The sequence below is a fragment of the Cherax quadricarinatus genome, chromosome 47, assembly GCF_038502225.1.
Source record: "Cherax quadricarinatus isolate ZL_2023a chromosome 47, ASM3850222v1, whole genome shotgun sequence".
NCBI classification, from domain to species: Eukaryota; Metazoa; Arthropoda; class Malacostraca; order Decapoda; family Parastacidae; genus Cherax; species Cherax quadricarinatus.
Genome location: NC_091338.1, coordinates 10,443,218 through 10,463,253, shown reverse-complemented (window position 1 = coordinate 10,463,253; position 20,036 = coordinate 10,443,218). Strand labels below are relative to the sequence as shown.

Here is a 20,036-nt window from a genome sequence, read left to right as displayed (position 1 = left end):
ACTGTCTTTGCTTCCAAAGTCTTCTGTGAAATGACTTCCTTACTCTCTTATTCATTCACGACAGACTCGCGCATGTCATGTCTCGTGTCCTCGCGTGTCGTGTCATCATGTCTTGTCATATTCGCGTGTAGGACAGTCTCTTGTCTGGTATGTTAGGTCTTGTCTCAGGACCTGTTATTTGTGAAGACAACTAGTAACACCCGCAGTGTGCTGCTGTCTTATTCTCTATGATAGTTACATATTTGGGAACACCCTCAGGGTGCTGCTACTTTGTGGGAGCTCCCGCAATGTACTGCTGCTTCTATTCTATATGGGAATTAACATTATGGGGGACCCAATGTGTGAGGTTACTTAATGTTAAACGAAAGTAAAAAGATAGGAACAAACTCTGTGTTACCCTGTCATACTGCACCACACAAGTTGGGTTTTCATACCTTTATTTTCAATATTTCTATCTATCCCTCTTTCCACCTTCCCTCCCCCAGCTATATCGTATAGTTGTTAATCCCTGTATCCTCACAGTTTGTCATATTTGTATTTTGTATTTTTTCCTGTGATTTTCACTTGAGAAGTGATCCCCAGACGTCTGTGAGCACAGGCAGGGGTATAGACATTCAACTAGACTGAATGGTTCATAGTCTGTTAGCTTGAGCTGGAAGATCAGAGTAAGATGGCAAACATACCGTCATCCAACGCTATCTGCAATTTGGGCAGCTCCTTTCATCAGGAATATCTCTGTTTATTGAAGAATATACCTTAATGAAAATTTTACATTTGCTATTATCGGTTACGTCGGTTAGGTTAACATATATTAACCTATATTTAACCTGATATTTTAAGTACTTGACCACAGATAGTGACAACTGCTGAGCATCTCTCTTAATATTTAGCAAAAGTGGATACATCAGCGTTGTGTTGCTATCCTATTCTGTATGATAATTATATAGTAAGAACGAACGCTAGCTATGATTTCCCCTGTCATATTCCATCACACAGGATGAATTTTCCTGTCATTCCATCAAACAGGATGGGTTTCCCTGTTATATTCCATAACACATTGTGAGGGAAAAGTTCAATAGATAGGAGTAGAGAGGGAGTATATAGTAACAATAGTTTCATTGCCGGTAGGGTAAGTCAAGCTCCCGCTATTCCCGCCTTTTTTCCCCTCCCCGAAAGTGATAGTTTCATTGCCGGCTACTTGTTAAGGTAGGGTAAGTCAAGCTCCCGCTATTCCCGCCTTTTTTCCCCCACCCGGAAAGTGATAGTTTGACTGCCTGCTGCTTGTTAAGGTAGGGTCAGTCTAGCTCCCGCTATCCCGTCCCCTCCTTCTTCCTCCCTCCCCCCCCCCCGAAAGGTGACGTGTGGGGCTCCGGTCCAAACAGTAATCATTAGACTCAGCTCCCAGCACTACTGTAAGTACATGCCTGCCTTGTATTCTAGTGGATTTATTGGTTGAAAGCTTCACTTTTGACCAATAATAAGCTTAGTCCTTTCAGTCTTGCTCTAGGTTGACTGTTGTAATAATCACCACATCTTTTAGGTATTGTATTTATCATGGAGAGTGATTTCTTAAGCAGTGGGTAACCTGTCTATCTTTCCAGCTTGAATGACAGAGAGGGTCACCTGCCAATCAACGAGCAGAACATGGAGATATACTAACGTCCTGAGACTTCCCCTTTTTGGATTTAATTACCTGTGCACCTGTATGAAATTGCAGGACGTAACCCCTCATCATTGCAGTGGTAAAGAACCTGCTTTCCTGTCATCGGGATATAATACTCACGGCTATACTGTGAAGAACGAACCGGTGAGTTGTAACCAACACCTGCGACCCCCCCCCCCCGATCAGCAACGGCTACAATTTCAACAACAGTGTCACCAACACCAGACACCCCTATATATATTAGCGTTGAATTCAGTTATCATTTATATTTTTCATTTTTCATTTTGTTTAATGTAGGATTAATATTTCATATTTAAGTGTTTTATATTTTCTATATAATAAAGTGTTTGTCTGTTATTTCTTTTTCTATTCACTAATTTTCCTGAGGAGGAGCCAGCCTGGGTAATACTGTCTGAAGTTGTTACAGGGCTGAGTAAGCCTTCAAACACATAATGAATTTCCCTGTCATATTCCATCACAGAGGTCACACAGGGGTCATGCCTGGCACTCACCTGGGAGAGTCTGGCTGCCGTTCCACCAGGAGACCCTGGCCACGGGCTTGCCACCGCCGGACTCACAGATGAGCGTGAGGGAGGTCCCCTCGTCGAACGGCCCCGCCACGGTGCCGTTGTCGATGGGCGATCCGTCCTCGAACGTCATCTGAAGATACGTCGGCAACGCTGAAGGGGGGAAAAAAACACTACGCAATGTTATGACTTGAGGAAACCCACACAAGACAGAGTGCGAGAAGAGAATGCATATTTCGACCTCCGTCTGAGACCTTCTTCAGCGGTACAGGAAAGTGGAAAAAGTCTGGGTTAACATACAGGCAAATCTAAGGATCAAATGTATATATATATATTAATACACGCAGTATTACATTAAACAAAATAATACAAATTCTCCATAGGGAAGTGAACAATTCTCTCTGTAATCTATGCGTGTCGTAAGAGGCGACTAAAATGCCGGGAGCAAGACGCTAGTAACACCGACTCTTACATAAATTACTAAATGGAAAAAATGACATTTTTTTTAGTTTTCTTCTTATAAGGATCACCCTGCCTCGGTAGTCACCCTGCCTCGGTGATAACCATGCCTCGGTGATAACCATGCCTCGGTGGTCACCCTGCCTCGGTGATAACCATGCCTCGGTAGTCACCCTGCCTCGGTGATAACCATGCCTCGGTGATAACCCTGCCTCGGTAGTCACCCTGCCTCGGTGATAACCCTGCCTCGGTAGTCACCCTGCCTCGGTGATAACCCTGCCTCGGTAGTCACCCTGCCTCGGTAGTCACCCTGCCTCGGTGATAACCATGCCTCGGTAGTCACCCTGCCTCGGTGATAACCATGCCTCGGTAGTCACCCTGCCTCGGTGATAACCATGCCTCGGTAGTCACCCTGCCTCGGTGATAACCATGCCTCGGTAGTCACCCTGCCGAGGTGATAACCATGCCTCGGTAGTCACCCTGCCTCGGTGATGACCATGCCTCGGTAGTCACCCTGCCTCGGTGATAACCATGCCTCGGTAGTCACCCTGCCTCGGTGATAACCATGCCTCGGTAGTCACCCTGCCTCGGTGATAACCATGCCTCGGTAGTCACCCTGCCTCGGTGATAACCATGCCTCGGTAGTCACCCTGCCTCGGTGATAACCATGCCTCGGTAGTCACCCTGCCTCGGTGATAACCATGCCTCGGTAGTCACCCTGCCTCGGTGATAACCATGCCTCGGTAGTCACCCTGCCTCGGTGATAACCATGCCTCGGTGGTCACCCTGCCTCGGTGATAACCATGCCTCGGTGGTCACCCTGCCTCGGTGATAACCATGCCTCGGTGATAACCATGCCTCGGTAGTCACCCTGCCTCGGTGATAACCATGCCTCGGTGGTCACCCTGCCTCGGTGATAACCATGCCTCGGTGATAACCATGCCTCGGTGGTCACCCTGCCTCGGTGATAACCATGCCTCGGTGGTCACCCTGCCTCGGTGATAACCATGCCTCGGTAGTCACCCTGCCTCGGTAGTCACCCTGCCTCGGTGATAACCATGCCTCGGTAGTCACCCTGCCTCGGTGATAACCATGCCTCGGTAGTCACCCTGCCTCGGTGATAACCATGCCTCGGTAGTCACCCTGCCTCGGTGATAACCATGCCTCGGTAGTCACCCTGCCTCGGTGATAACCATGCCTCGGTAGTCACCCTGCCTCGGTAGTCACCCTGCCTCGGTGATAACCATGCCTCGGTAGTCACCCTGCCTCGGTGATAACCATGCCTCGGTAGTCACCCTGCCTCGGTGATAACCATGCCTCGGTAGTCACCCTGCCTCGGTGATAACCATGCCTCGGTAGTCACCCTGCCTCGGTGGTCACCCTGCCTCGGTGATAACCATGCCTCGGTGGTCACCCTGCCTCGGTGATAACCATGCCTCGGTGATAACCATGCCTCGGTAGTCACCCTGCCTCGGTGATAACCATGCCTCGGTGGTCACCCTGCCTCGGTGATAACCATGCCTCGGTGATAACCATGCCTCGGTGGTCACCCTGCCTCGGTGATAACCATGCCTCGGTGGTCACCCTGCCTCGGTGATAACCATGCCTCGGTAGTCACCCTGCCTCGGTGATAACCATGCCTCGGTAGTCACCCTGCCTCGGTAGTCACCCTGCCTCGGTGATAACCATGCCTCGGTAGTCACCCTGCCTCGGTGATAACCATGCCTCGGTGGTCACCCTGCCTCGGTGGTCACCCTGCCTCGGTGATAACCATGCCTCGGTAGTCACCCTGCCTCGGTGATAACCATGCCTCGGTAGTCACCCTGCCTCGGTGATAACCATGCCTCGGTAGTCACCCTGCCTCGGTGATAACCATGCCTCGGTAGTCACCCTGCCTCGGTGATAACCATGCCTCGGTGATAACCATGCCTCGGTAGTCACCCTGCCTCGGTGATAACCATGCCTCGGTAGTCACCCTGCCTCGGTGATAACCATGCCTCGGTAGTCACCCTGCCTCGGTGATAACCATGCCTCGGTGGTCACCCTGCCTCGGTGGTCACCCTGCCTCGGTGGTCACCCTGCCTCGGTGATAACCATGCCTCGGTGGTCACCCTGCCTCGGTGATAACCATGCCTCGGTAGTCACCCTGCCTCGGTGATAACCATGCCTCGGTAGTCACCCTGCCTCGGTGATAACCATGCCTCGGTGGTCACCCTGCCTCGGTGATAACCATGCCTCGGTAGTCACCCTGCCTCGGTGATAACCATGCCTCGGTAGTCACCCTGCCTCGGTGATAACCATGCCTCGGTAGTCACCCTGCCTCGGTGATAACCATGCCTCGGTAGTCACCCTGCCTCGGTGATAACCATGCCTCGGTAGTCACCCTGCCTCGGTGATAACCATGCCTCGGTAGTCACCCTGCCTCGGTGATAACCATGCCTCGGTAGTCACCCTGCCTCGGTGGTCACCCTGCCTCGGTGATAACCATGCCTCGGTGGTCACCCTGCCTCGGTGATAACCATGCCTCGGTGGTCACCCTGCCTCGGTGATAACCATGCCTCGGTAGTCACCCTGCCTCGGTAGTCACCCTGCCTCGGTGATAACCATGCCTCGGTAGTCACCCTGCCTCGGTGATAACCATGCCTCGGTAGTCACCCTGCCTCGGTGATAACCATGCCTCGGTAGTCACCCTGCCTCGGTGATAACCATGCCTCGGTAGTCACCCTGCCTCGGTGATAACCATGCCTCGGTAGTCACCCTGCCTCGGTAGTCACCCTGCCTCGGTGATAACCATGCCTCGGTAGTCACCCTGCCTCGGTGATAACCATGCCTCGGTAGTCACCCTGCCTCGGTGATAACCATGCCTCGGTAGTCACCCTGCCTCGGTGATAACCATGCCTCGGTAGTCACCCTGCCTCGGTGATAACCATGCCTCGGTGGTCACCCTGCCTCGGTGATAACCATGCCTCGGTGGTCACCCTGCCTCGGTGATAACCATGCCTCGGTGATAACCATGCCTCGGTAGTCACCCTGCCTCGGTGATAACCATGCCTCGGTGGTCACCCTGCCTCGGTGATAACCATGCCTCGGTGATAACCATGCCTCGGTGGTCACCCTGCCTCGGTGATAACCATGCCTCGGTGGTCACCCTGCCTCGGTGATAACCATGCCTCGGTAGTCACCCTGCCTCGGTGATAACCATGCCTCGGTAGTCACCCTGCCTCGGTAGTCACCCTGCCTCGGTGATAACCATGCCTCGGTAGTCACCCTGCCTCGGTGATAACCATGCCTCGGTGGTCATAACCATGCCTCGGTAGTCACCCTGCCTCGGTGATAACCATGCCTCGGTAGTCACCCTGCCTCGGTGATAACCATGCCTCGGTAGTCACCCTGCCTCGGTGATAACCATGCCTCGGTAGTCACCCTGCCTCGGTGATAACCATGCCTCGGTGATAACCATGCCTCGGTAGTCACCCTGCCTCGGTGATAACCATGCCTCGGTAGTCACCCTGCCTCGGTGATAACCATGCCTCGGTAGTCACCCTGCCTCGGTGATAACCATGCCTCGGTGGTCACCCTGCCTCGGTGGTCACCCTGCCTCGGTGGTCACCCTGCCTCGGTGATAACCATGCCTCGGTGGTCACCCTGCCTCGGTGATAACCATGCCTCGGTAGTCACCCTGCCTCGGTGATAACCATGCCTCGGTAGTCACCCTGCCTCGGTGATAACCATGCCTCGGTGGTCACCCTGCCTCGGTGATAACCATGCCTCGGTAGTCACCCTGCCTCGGTGATAACCATGCCTCGGTAGTCACCCTGCCTCGGTGATAACCATGCCTCGGTAGTCACCCTGCCTCGGTGATAACCATGCCTCGGTAGTCACCCTGCCTCGGTGATAACCATGCCTCGGTAGTCACCCTGCCTCGGTGATAACCATGCCTCGGTAGTCACCCTGCCTCGGTGATAACCATGCCTCGGTAGTCACCCTGCCTCGGTGGTCACCCTGCCTCGGTGATAACCATGCCTCGGTGGTCACCCTGCCTCGGTGATAACCATGCCTCGGTAGTCACCCTGCCTCGGTGATAACCATGCCTCGGTAGTCACCCTGCCTCGGTGATAACCATGCCTCGGTGGTCACCCTGCCTCGGTGATAACCATGCCTCGGTAGTCACCCTGCCTCGGTGATAACCATGCCTCGGTAGTCACCCTGCCTCGGTGATAACCATGCCTCGGTAGTCACCCTGCCTCGGTGATAACCATGCCTCGGTAGTCACCCTGCCTCGGTGATAACCATGCCTCGGTAGTCACCCTGCCTCGGTGATAACCATGCCTCGGTAGTCACCCTGCCTCGGTGATAACCATGCCTCGGTAGTCACCCTGCCTCGGTGGTCACCCTGCCTCGGTGATAACCATGCCTCGGTAGTCACCCTGCCTCGGTGGTCACCCTGCCTCGGTGATCACCCTGCCTCAGTGGTCACGGCCGGTATATTGAAAAAAAAATCTTAGCTAATGTCCATTTAGACAATTTTTCGACATCTACTTTTAACAAGATTTGGTCAGTGTACATCCGGTGAGAAGCTGAAATTAGCATATCAAAAATTTGCATAACCAAATTCAATTATGCTGCACAGTTTGGTCACCGTATTACAGAATGGACATAAATGCACTGGAAAACGTACAGAGGAGGATGACAAAGTTGATCCCATGTATCAGAAATCGTCCTGCACTCTCTAGAAAGGCGTAGAATTAGGGAAGACATGATTGAGGTGTATAAATGGAAAACAGGAATTAATAAAGGGGATGTAAATAGCGTGCTAAAAATATCTAACACAGACAGGACTCGCAGCAATGGCTTTAATTGGAAAAATTCAGATTCAGGAAGGATATAGGAAAGCACGTGTCTGACCTCACTAGGTCAAGACATTGGCTTAAGCCGGTGGGAGAAATGGAGCTGCCTCGCTTAGGCCAGTAGGCCTGTTGCAGTGTTCCTTCTTATGTTAACTGTTAGCACGTTTCGCTCTCAGGAGAGATGTTTCGCGTCACTGACCTGAAAAATCTCTCCTCAGAGTGATATGTTGTCCCAATGAACCTCTCGTCATGGCGAAACATCGCCTTCAATAAAGCTCTTCTTAGGGCGAAACGTTGTCCTGATAACAGCTGTCATGCTTGTGTTTTATAGAGTTCTCTATCATACTCTCCAACAAACTGTGAAAACTGTCTTCTAGTTATTTATTACTAGTTAATTCTCCTAGTTACTTATTACTAGTTATGTCTCCTAGTAATCTAGTTATTTATCCCCACCTGTTATCTATCTCCTAGTTATCTATCTCTTAGTTACCTATCCCCCAGTTACCTATCCCCCGGTTACCTATCCCCCAGTTACCTATCCCCCGGTTACCTATCCCCTGGTTACCTATCCCCCAGTTACCTATCTCCTAGTTACCTATCCCCCAGTTACCTACCTAGCTACCCATCTGTTACCTATCGCCTAGTTACTTATCGTAGATGAATGGATCAGAGAACCGACACTTATCGCCTAGTTATATTCTATCTCCTAGTTACATTTTTCTTTCTCCAAGTTAAATTGTCTCTTGGCTCCTTGCATCGCCTACCCGACTAAAATGGGCCAGTAGGCTTTGAGCAGTGCTCCTTATGTTCTCCGCTACTTCATAGTTCATACTAATATTCTCCTTCTCTTCTACCTCCTCCTCCTCCTCCAGTTGTTCTCCAAGAATTTCTTGGAACAAGAGGTCTTCACCAGCTTGAATGTTCACGAAATGATTCACGCAAGAACAGTTTAGCTTACGTACCGTAGGTGGTGAGGTTGACGAACTGCACCACGGAGCACGCCTCACGTACCGCTAGGTACGTGATCTCACACTTGTACAAACCCTCGTCCTCCGTCTGTAGCGGGAAGATCTCCAGGCTGCTGTTGGTGCCGTTCGTGGCGTAGTGGAAGTCAGTTCTGCAAGAGACGTGCTGTTTGTAATCTGGTGAGGAAATGTGTTAGGGTGTAAGTGTGGGAAATGTCTTAGAGAGTATTTGGGATATACTGGAGTACATTTGTAATGTTTGCCACTATGTTAACCATTCGGCCAGCTGGCCCAGTGGTTAACGCATTGGCCTGCGAGCTTCACTATTCATTTCCCATGAGTTTAAACCCCCACCCGTTCCCTTATTTGTTTGCAATCGTGTTATTACGACTTTGTGAGTCGACTACACCAGTCTTCCTACCTATCTCTGGGTAAATAGGTAAACTCGTGTGGCCTATAGTTTACAAACCTAATGACCGGGTCCTGAGGGAAGTTTCCCACTGTTCAAGGGCCTATACGAGAGTTCCACTACTGTACCAAGATTGTATACAAAAGTTACTGAAACTGAAGTGCGAGTCCCGCTTCACTTTCCTGATACTATTAAAGACTAATCTAATGCCTGTGAAGCGCTCTTGATATAAGGAATTCGGGTTACCTCCTTCCCCCCTCCCCTCCCTTAATATCAATTACTTAATATCAATTAATATCCAATTACCTTCAATATTAAAGTCGCTGTTTCACCTCTACCCCCAAATTTACGTAATAATAATAATTAAATCCTATTCCTAATTTGTTTCAAGGCATAGGCCACAAACCATAGCAAATTTTCACGAAAGGGGAAATATTTCCGCTATTTAGGACAAAAAAATGGGCTACTTGGGTTTTAATTATGCACCGGGGTCGCTGAAGCCTCTTCACCACGATGAGGTGATACCAGAGTCGGGGGTAAGGTAGGTGTTTGTTGTGAAGGTATGCGACTGATTTTCTTCATAGCGGACTGGCTGATATTTGTCCTAGTTGAGCACCAAATTGTGTTCCGTGTCCTCGATGAACTGTTCCGTGTCCTCGATGAACTGTGTTCCGTGTCCTCGATGAACTGTGTCCCGTGTCTTCGATGAATTGTGCTCAGTGTTCTCGTTGAATTGTGTTCTGTATCTTCGATGAACTGTGTTTTGTATCCTCGTTGAACAGTGTTGTGTCCCACTCAAAGACTTGATTGACAACTTTTTGAAAGTATAATGTATTCTCAGTGGATGTGAATGTGATAATGGTATACAATACCGACAAGTTGATAAGACACATGTACAACGGTATCTTGGTACAGAGGATATCTTCGATAACTTTTTTGCCTGACCACTAACTACGAGTGACGAGGGTTGAATTTAAGAAGGGCCTATCCAGTAGGTTTGCTACACTGCCTCTCAGTGATTATATTCTTACTTCTACTAGTTGGCCCTGCCTCTCCTGTCGTCAAGATTATCTGCGTCTCACATTTGACAGTACACGTCTTAAATCTGTTACCTCAGCTTCACATTTTTCCAGACTATGGAGAGGAACTCTTCTCCAGGGTGAGGAACTGACCACCTCAAAACTGTCTTCGAGGGTAATGGACTGATCACACAGTCTTTACATACCTTCTGCTTCTGCTGCCTTTCCTGTAGGAGAAACGTTTCGGAATTAAGATACCTAACTGTTGCACATGTGTCTTACTTCTCAGTGGATGTTATTCTCACACAAATCCTAGTATATTTATTGTGTTAGAACTTTAATGCTTTTCTCTGTCAGTATATTAGAATTACATATGTAGGTGACAGCTGTGCTTAAGGAACAACAAAGATTTTCATCGAGGCACTTTGTTAGTTATTATTCGAGTCCGATTTATCAAGTCGAAACTCCATCTACCCACTTTACCAATTATTCATTTTGCACGCAATTTGTGAACTGATACACAGAAATCACACTTGTCAAAGGTTTCTGGAATATATCTATAAATTACGTCAGCATTTCGTCTTCCAGAACGTAGGAAATTACGATGCGTTGAGAATGATTCGCAGTGAAATGGAAATATTTCCAGAGGGCGTGCACCTGCATAAAGAGTATCAATACGAGTAGCACCTCCCTCCCAGAAGGGTGCAAGGTCTCGTGTGTAGAATTAGATTCCGTCCAAACACCTGGAGAGCTGCCAGTGGCCACGAGGATAACTCAGGCGTATATACACACACACTCCCATGAAGTTGATGGTAATGGATTCAGATTCTGTCCCTCACTCGTTCCCTTCCTCCTACTGGTTTAGGCTCAGACCGCTGGGGCGATCAAATGGCAGCCCTTTCAACTACCCTTTCTCCTCCTGGTCTGGGACCGAGGCGCAGGGAAAGGGGCGGTGAAGCTGAGAATCGACTTCAGGTAACAAGTACGTCATTTAAGAATCAATTTTCGGGAAATTGTTACACGATATTTTTCTCTGCATAATGAAGAGATCTAAAGTTTACAATATCGCTGAGGGATAGACTGATGCCAGCATCATAGTGATGTAGCTAGGATGCTGTTGGTAGTGCTCATGGTTGGGTTAGTAGCGTCCTCGGCTCACACACTGAGGGACTGAGCGAAACGTTGGGCATGTTTCCTTACACCTGCTGTCCCTGTTTACCTAGCAGTCAGTACGTACCTGGGTATTAATCGACTGTTATGGGTCGCATCCTGGGGGAGAGAAGATTAAAGAGCGACAATTCAAACAAGACACAGTGCTCGACGAGTTATTAACCCTCCGCGTTAAAAATCCCAACAAAATCTTATCTAAATAGCAACTTTAAGACTGGATCGCGATTAGCTGACAGAGGATCGAGCCTTCACCACTCACTGCGTTAAATGACCCCACACGGCTTTGGCGCTTCGGGAAATACGATTCAAACACAGCGAGATAAAAACAAGCGAATTTTACGTGAAGCGCTAAACCCGTGCGGGTTCATTCAGCTCACGGAACAATGAAGGCTCGATCCTCCGTCGGTTGAGCGAGACTTGACAACGTGCCTAGATATATTTACCGACCTGGAAAACGCTAAACCCCGAAGGGGGTTATACAGCTCCTGGGCAATGAGATGCAACTAGGTTCGATTTGAAGTGGTGGATAGGCTTAATTCCTTGGATCAAGAGCCCCCTCACAGGCACCAAGACACTTGTATGTAGATAAATGGTTCAGAGAACCGACAGGATGATGAATTAGACAATTGTGTAACAATTGGTATCTTTATTGTGGAAACGTGTCGCCAGCCAGTGGCTTCAGTCTCTGCATTGGTGGACTGATGAAGCCACTGGCTGGCGAAACGTTTCCACAAAGATCACCAAGACACTTCCCTGGGAAGGGGGGGGGGCTTAAAAGTGAAAATAATTCTAGGGATAGTTGGTTAACTGGTCAGGTCCTGTTCTCCGCCAGTCAGGAATACTTTAATCCCTAAATAGGGAAGTCAAGTATTCTTTATTCCTTCACCCCTCAAGGAAGGTTCCTTGATGTTGGTGAGGGGCTCTTGATTTAGGGAATTGGATCTGTGCTCCAGTTCCCCGAATTAAGCCTGAATGCCTTCCACATCCCCCCCCAGGTACTGTATAATCCTCCGGGTTTAGTGCTTCCCCCTTGATTATAATAATAATAATAATTTATTCCTTCAGATAATTTCCGACAGGTTGACAGGAGCTACAACCCTCAAGGAGCAACTGTGTAGTGATAGACTGTGTGTGTGTGTGTGTGTGTGTGTGTGTGTGTGTGTGTGTGTGTGTGTGTGTGTGTGTGTGTGTGTGTGTGTGTGTGTGTGTGAGAGAGAGAAACGTAGTCCAAACATTCATTTGGACTACGTTTTACTCTGAACAGAGCTTTATCGAGTGATTACTAGGAACATGGCAACATAACACACACGCACATACAGAGAGCGAGGAGACAGTAGGTGGGATTACGTAGAAATTCAACCTATTGCGTGTATGTGTCTGATTTTCTGATTTTTTTTTTTTTGACATGTGGTCTTGTGATAGTGAATAACTCCTCGAGTCTGTTCCACGGTGTCGTAGGTTGGCAGCTTCAAAACATCACCAACAATTATCGTTGTCCTCCTTAGTGAGCTTTTCTGCGTAAGCCCAGCTCTTGATGTGAGTGTTTTTTCTCCTTGTGAACAGCACCTCAGAAAACACGATTCTTCTCCAGTAACATTGATAACAGCTCCTTGCATGTAATCACATCCTTTATATTTTTAACATTTCAGAGGCGTGATACAATACTTTCAATAATAACAGTGACCAAGTAAGACATTACACCCTTTTTACATGTAATTCTACTTATGAAATTTCATACTTGGGACCAAATAATTGTGCTTATTTAACACTATATCATAAAAAATCATATTCCTGGGCGTGTACGGATCACCTACGTATCTCAGCCACAGCAAGCGACGGGGTCTCACGTTCCAAAGAATTATTATGGTCTTAAAATACTCTATTCCAAAGCCCATTAAAATAAAGGAATGAAATATACTCTGAAAAGTCACACCTTTTCTAAAGTTTAGGTTATCCTGGTATTTTGTGTGTTATTAAACTGTGTGTGACAGCAATCTCTGCCATAACACTGTGATTGCAATGTGATTTAACTCAGTGTAATTACATTCTGTGATCATACCGACCTGTCTAGCAGGGGTCCCTCTGCCCTCTTCACGTTGGCCATGTCGGAGAAGATGAAGACTCTGTCATTGCCCTTGTACCACTTGATGCTGTGGAAGTCTCCGCAGGAGGCCTTGTCCACCTCACAGGGTAGTCGCACCTCCTCCCCCGCCCGACCCTCAACCTCATACCGCCTCACCAGAGCTGAAACAAACATAACACTCACATTAGTACCTCATACACAGTATTACTATTAATAATTACTATTATTATTAATAATAATTACTATCATTATTGCTATTACTAATTACTATATTATTATACAGGATAGATTTCATAAAATTTTGAAATCTGTTAGTTTGTGCATTACTTGTAAATTTACGATTTTTTTTTAGACTTTACCGTCGAAGCGGATAATTTATTGGGTATCCCACATAAATCCTGTGGACGGCAGCGCAAGAGCATTTGCAGTGCACACACAAAAGTCCTAGGAACTAGGCCCCGAGACGGTTAACAGGAGTACATCTGGATTCATGTATACAACTGAGTCTTCATTGCCGATATCGGCGGAAAAGATACCAAAATATTGCACGTGTCTTATTCATCTAACTGTCGGTATTGTATATCATTAATATAAGGAAACTTCGGTAGGAAAATGAGGCTTTCGTCATAAATTTCATCGTTAAAGGTCCAGTAACTACTGCAGCTTCAACGGTTTCATTCCAGCAGAGCTGGAGTATTGAAACAAATTCCTGGGTATTTTGGGAAATAGGTGGGTGGGAATGATTGGCTTTGAAAAAGACCTGTCTTGTCTGGGCCAGTAAGCCTGCTGCAGTGTTCCTCCATTCTTACGTTCATATTAGCTGAGAATTACCTTTTGTCGCGATGACATATTCCACAAAGAGAAATAAAATTTTTACTAAACAGGGTAGCACATAACATATCGAAAAGAAGAAAAAGAGGTTGAACTGGGAAGAAAAGAAAAAGAACCATATTAGATATTTGAGCAATACAGATTCATTGTTGCAACAGCATTTCGACATTTCAAAACACTACAGACCTAAGAAGTACATCCTTCCATTAGCCTGGCGACATATACCTTGAACATCATAAACAGTTTACTTCACTTGATTTAGAAAGACACGTAAGCAAACACTATAACATATTTATTAGAAAACGTTTCGGTCCTGGGACCTTGATCACTTCAGAAGTGATCAAGGTCCCAGCACCGAAACGTTTTCTAATAAATATGTCATAGTGTTTGCTTAAGTGTCTTTCTAAACCAACTTGTCGGTATTTATTACCAAGGTTTATATCAACTTCACTTGAACTAAGCTGACCAAAGATGAGCTGGGGCAGGACTCGACTGTGTTACATTATCTTAATTTATCAGAGAGATCAACCAGGTCGCTATAGGCTTGTCTGGTAAAAGAAAAAACATACATGTTAATTAACTTGTATAAATCGGCATACACATATATAAACCCGTATACATTCATAAACCGTGAAAGAACACCATGGCGCATTATCATGAATGGAAATACAGATGAAATTTAATAATAATTATTATATCTTATTTTTTCCTAATAATGCTGAGAGACGTGGCTTTGCCACCCTCTCCCTCTTTTGTACATCTTTTCCTATTCTCTCTCTCTCTTCACCATCTCCATTTCCCCTAGGTTCTCTCTCGTTCATCCTCTCTCTCGCCTTTCCCCTATCTTCCTTGGCTCACTTCTGACTCCTACTCTCGCATATACCTCTCCTTCCTCTCTCTCTCTAACTCTAACAATTTCACCCTTACCCACCCACCCTTCACACCTCACAGGAATATACGTGCCTTGACGTACTGCCCAATTAAGCGTGTTTCAGCACATAAAAATTGTTCCTCGCTTCCCTGACTTTCCTCTCTCACTCTCTCCCATCGTCTGTTTATACGAAAACGCAAAAAAATCTGTAGACGTCTGTAAAATAATTGAGAGGAGCCTAGACGAGCTTTGTGTGTGTGTGCGCGCGCGCGCGTGTGCGTGTCTCGGTGGGACTTAACTTTCGATTACATTGAGAGAAGCTGTGTTGTTTGTAAGTCAAGAACATAAACAACAAACATGCAGAACATACTTTCATTCGTCAGTTCAAACAAATACACAATACCCAATTACCCTCACCTCAACACAAAGATAACACTTGCTCTACCTGGAGGGTGTTCCGGGGGTTAACGCCCCCGTGGCCCGGTCCATGATCAAGCCTCACGGCGGATTAAGGCCTGAGCAACCAGGCTGTTACTGCCGGTCGCATGCAATCCAACGTACGAACCACAGCCCAGCTGGTCAAGCACTGACTTTACATCTCATCAACACCAAGATAACATCCACTTACACTCACCTCAACACAAAGATAACATCCACAACACAGCATCCATTTACCCCTCACAACACAAAGACAGCTTCCACACCAGCAATAATAACCCAATTTAATCCATAAATACTTAAAGGGCGTTTTAGCCTAAACTAAATTAACAAATGAAGCCCTTTCTTACTACCATTATATTCTCGCCTTTCAGTCGCTATCAACGACATTCTCACCTCCCTATTTCAATCCTCTCGCCTCTCCCTGTTTCCATCCTGTCCCTGTTTCCACCCTCTCTCATCTCCGTATTTCCATCCTCTTCCCCTCTCCCTATTTCCATCCTCTCCCTTCTCTGTATTGCCTATCCTTTTTCCTTCTCCTTCTCACCAACCTCAACTAAGTGCTTCTCAACCCTCCACTCTCTCACTCCGTTCACCATCCTGCCACTCTAACTCCATCCCACCTTGTGACATACCTGTGATATTCCTGCGAGTAATTTCGAGGGTTCGTCTACCCTCGCAGTCAGGTCTGAGACCATCACAATCCTCTCCTTCCATAGTTGCTCAACTTCCTCTTCAAAACTTACCGTATTTTCCAGCATATAAGACGCGCCTTTTTTGCCACAAAAGGCCTTGAAAAAATCAGCCTGGGCCTTATATGCTCAAGGTCAGGGTCAAGGGTAGGCTTTGGGTTACGCTTTAGCGTGAAATAAGAAGGTAACCTTTGAATATGAAAACTGACTTACCGTAACGACACTAATGCCGTGCGCCTTATATGCCGGAAAATACAGTATGTCTTCCTTCAGGCAGAATTCTTAGGAAGGCTAATAGCAGGGTCAACATTCATAGGAATGCTGGTAGCAGGGTCAACATTCTTAGGAATACTGGTAGCAGGGTCAATATTCTTAGGAATGCTGGTAGCAGGGTCAACATTCTTAGGAAGGCTAGTAGCAGGGTCAACATTCTTAGGAAGGCTAGTAGCAGGGTCAACATTGTTAGGAAGGCTAGTAGAAGGATCAATATTATTAGGAATGCTGGTAGGAGGGTCAACATTCATAGGAATACTGGTAGCAGGATCAACATTCTTAGAAATACTGGTAGCAGGGTCAACGTTCTTATGAATGCTGGTAGCAGGGGCAACAGTCTTAGGATGCTACGAATGCTGGTAGCACTTTGAATAGACTTGGACCAAAGATGTTGACACACTGTTCTCTAATTGTGCCTATAGTATCCTTGCTTTTCACGGGGTTTATTCTATACTTCTTTCCACACCTCTCACTCCATCAAATTAAAACAATGTTCAGATTAGAGACATGATCATCTACAATTATCTTCCATATATATTTTATGAGGTATCTCTCATTCCCAGAGAATAAATTCCAAGTGTTTCAAGGCGTTCTCGATAGTTTTGCTGTCTGATGCTATACGGCAAGTATACGACCTCAGTATATTTTCAAATTCCGTTCTCTCTCCCTTGAAAGGCACTGTGAGCACGGAACAATACTGAAGTAAGAGCACAATTTGTTTCAAAATGTTCCCTCATCAGCATTGCCTCTCGTATTTACAAGGGTCTCATAATGAGTTTATCAGGGACAGTCTCCAGCACGATACACTCAGATCGCAACCTCAGTAAAGTACAAGTAAGCATAAATACAAGTGTGGAGAACGTAAACAATAGTCAGCGTGCGGGAATGTTTAGTAAATTCTTATTCAGCTGTCAGACTAAACTGTGACAACATGAACAAGGAACTCTCACATATTCCTTGCGAAACTGTTCTAAGACCTGGAAACACAAGCCAGTAAGTGGAAAAGATGACTGGAGTGTAGTTACGGGTTAGTAAATGTAGTTACGGGTTAGTGAGTGTAGTTACGAGTTAGTGGATGTAGCTACAGGCTAGTGAGTGTAGTTACAGGCTAGTAAATGTAGTTACGGGTTAGTAAATGTAGTTACGGGTTAGTGAGTGCAGTTACGGGCTAGTGAGTGCAGTTACGGGCTAGTGAGTGCAGTTACGGGCTAGTGAGTGCAGTTACGGGGTAGTGAGTGTAGTTACGGGCAAGTGGGTGTAGTTATAGACAAGTGTAAAATTTGTTGGTAGAATTACCGGATTGACGAACCTTCTGGAGAGCGAAACGTTGGCACAATAAAACGTCATAGTTGCACATGCCCTTTTACCTAACAAGTGGGTGTAATTGTGGACAGGTGGGTGTAATTGTGGAGGGTGTGGTGGGTGGAGGGTGTGGTGGGGGATGGGCAACACCGACCCCTAGAACGAGTAAATTTAAGCAAAGCATCGGAAAATAAGGAAATTATTTGAATTATTATTAATTATTGTTATAGCTTGCCTTAACATTGATGACAAATCATTTATTCTAGCAATGTAATTACGAGGAATTTTAAAACGTAATCCAGCGAGGCTAAAAATGAGCGAACGTACAGTAATCTAATCGAGCTCAACGAAATTGATGGGAGCGACTGTGTCGAAATTGTTTATGATTTGTACGGATATACATTTTTATATACATGTGGTTCAGCCATATATACATACGATTTGGATATATTTTTTTTTCAACAAGTCGGCCGTCTCCCACCGAGGCAGGGTGACCCAAAAAGAAAAAAAATCCCCAAAAAGAAAATACATTCAACACTTTCACCTCACTCTCACATAATCACTTTTTGCAGAGGTGCTCAGAACACAACAGTTTAGTAGCACATACGTATAGAGATACACAACATATCCCTCCAAACTGCTAATATCCCGAACCCCTCATTTAGAGTGCAGGCATTGTACTTCCCATTTCCAGGACTCGAGTCCGGCTATATAAAAATAACCGGTTTCTCTGAATCCCTTCACGAAATATTACCCTGCTCACACTCAAACAGATCGTCAGGTCCCAAATACCATTCACTCCTATCGAACACGCTCATGCACGCTTGCTGGAAGTCCAAGCCCCTCGCCCACAAAACCTCCCTCACCCCTTCCAACCTTTTCGAGGACGACCCCTACCCCGCCTTCCTTCTCCTACAGATTTAAATGCTCTCCATGTCATTCTACTTTGATCCATTCTCTCTAAATGACCAAACCACCTCAACAACCCGTCTTCAGCCCTCTGACTAATACTTTTATTAACTCCACACCTTCTCCTAATTTCCACACTCCGAATTTTCTGCATAATATTTACACCACACATTGCCCTTAGACAGGACATCTCCACTGCCTCCAACCGTCTCCTCGCTGCTGCATTCACAACCCAAACTTCACACCCATATAAGAGTGTTGGTACTACTATACTTTCATACATTCCATTCTTTGCCTCCATAGATAACGTTTTTTGACTCCACATATACCTCAACGCACCACTCACATATTTTCCTTCATCAATTCTATTATTAACCTCATCCTTCATAAATCCATCCGCCGACACGTCAACTCCCAAGTATTTGAAAACATTCACTTCTTCCATACTCCTCCTCCCCAATTTGATATCCAATTTTTCTTTATCTAAATCATTTGATACCCTCATCACCTTACTCTTTTCTATGTTCACTTTCAACTTTCTACCTTTACACACACTCCCAAACTCATCAACTAACCTTTGCAATTTTTCTTTAGAATCTCCCACAAGCACAGTATCATCAGCAAAAAGTAACTGTGTCAATTCCCATTTTGTATTTGATTCCCCATAATTTAATCCCACCCCTCTCCCGAACACCCTAGCATTTACTTCTTTTACAACCCCATCTATAAATATATTAAACAACCATGGTGACATTACACATCCCTGTCTAAGACCTACTTTTACCGGGAAGTATTCTCCCTCTCTTCTACACACCCTAACCTGAGCCTCACTATCCTCATAAAAACTCTTTACAGCATTTAGTAACTTACCACCTATTCCATACACTTGCAACATCTGCCACATTGCTCCCCTATCCACTCTATCATATGCCTTTTCTAAATCCATAAATGCAATAAAAACTTCCCTACCTTTATCTAAATACTGTTCACATATATGCTTCAATGTAAACACTTGATCTACACATCCCCTACCCACTCTGAAACCTCCTTGCTCATCCACAATCCTACATTCTGTCTTACCTCTAATTCTTTCAATAACAACCCTACCGTACACTTTTCCTGGTATACTCAAACTTATTGGTCTATAATTTTTACAATCTCTCTTGTCCCCCTTCCCTTTATATAAAGGGACTATACATGCTCTCCGCCAATCCCTAGGTACCTTCCCCTCTTTCATACATTTATTAAACAAAAGTACCAACCACTCCAACACAACCCGCTGCTTTTAACATTTCTGTCATGATCCCATCAGTTCCAGCTGCTTTACTCCCTTTCATTCTCTGTAATGCCTCACGTACCTCCCCCACAATTACATTCTGCTCTTCTTCACTCCTAAAAGATGGTATACCTCCCTGGCCAGTGCATGAAATTACCGCCTCCCTTTCTTCCTCAACATTTAAAAGTTCCTCAAAATATTCTCGCCATCTATTTAATACCTCCCTCTCCCCATCTACTAACTCCCCTACTCTGTTTTTAACTGACAAATCCATACTTTCCCTAGGCTTTCTTAACTTGTTT

The 20,036-nt window shown here is 46.2% G+C and overlaps 1 protein-coding gene across 1 annotated transcript in view; it reads right to left on the bottom strand.

The window, feature by feature from the left end:
• nrm (neuromusculin) overlaps window positions 1-20,036 on the bottom strand; it is a 591,863-nt gene that overhangs the window by 96,227 nt on the left and 475,600 nt on the right. The window contains exons 2-4 of the mRNA XM_070094629.1: window positions 13,123-13,303; window positions 8,459-8,613; window positions 2,176-2,343 (exon numbers count right to left, since the gene is read on the bottom strand). Coding sequence (XP_069950730.1) covers window positions 2,176-2,343; window positions 8,459-8,613; window positions 13,123-13,303 — 504 coding nt within the window. The remainder of the gene's footprint in view (window positions 1-2,175; window positions 2,344-8,458; window positions 8,614-13,122; window positions 13,304-20,036) is intronic.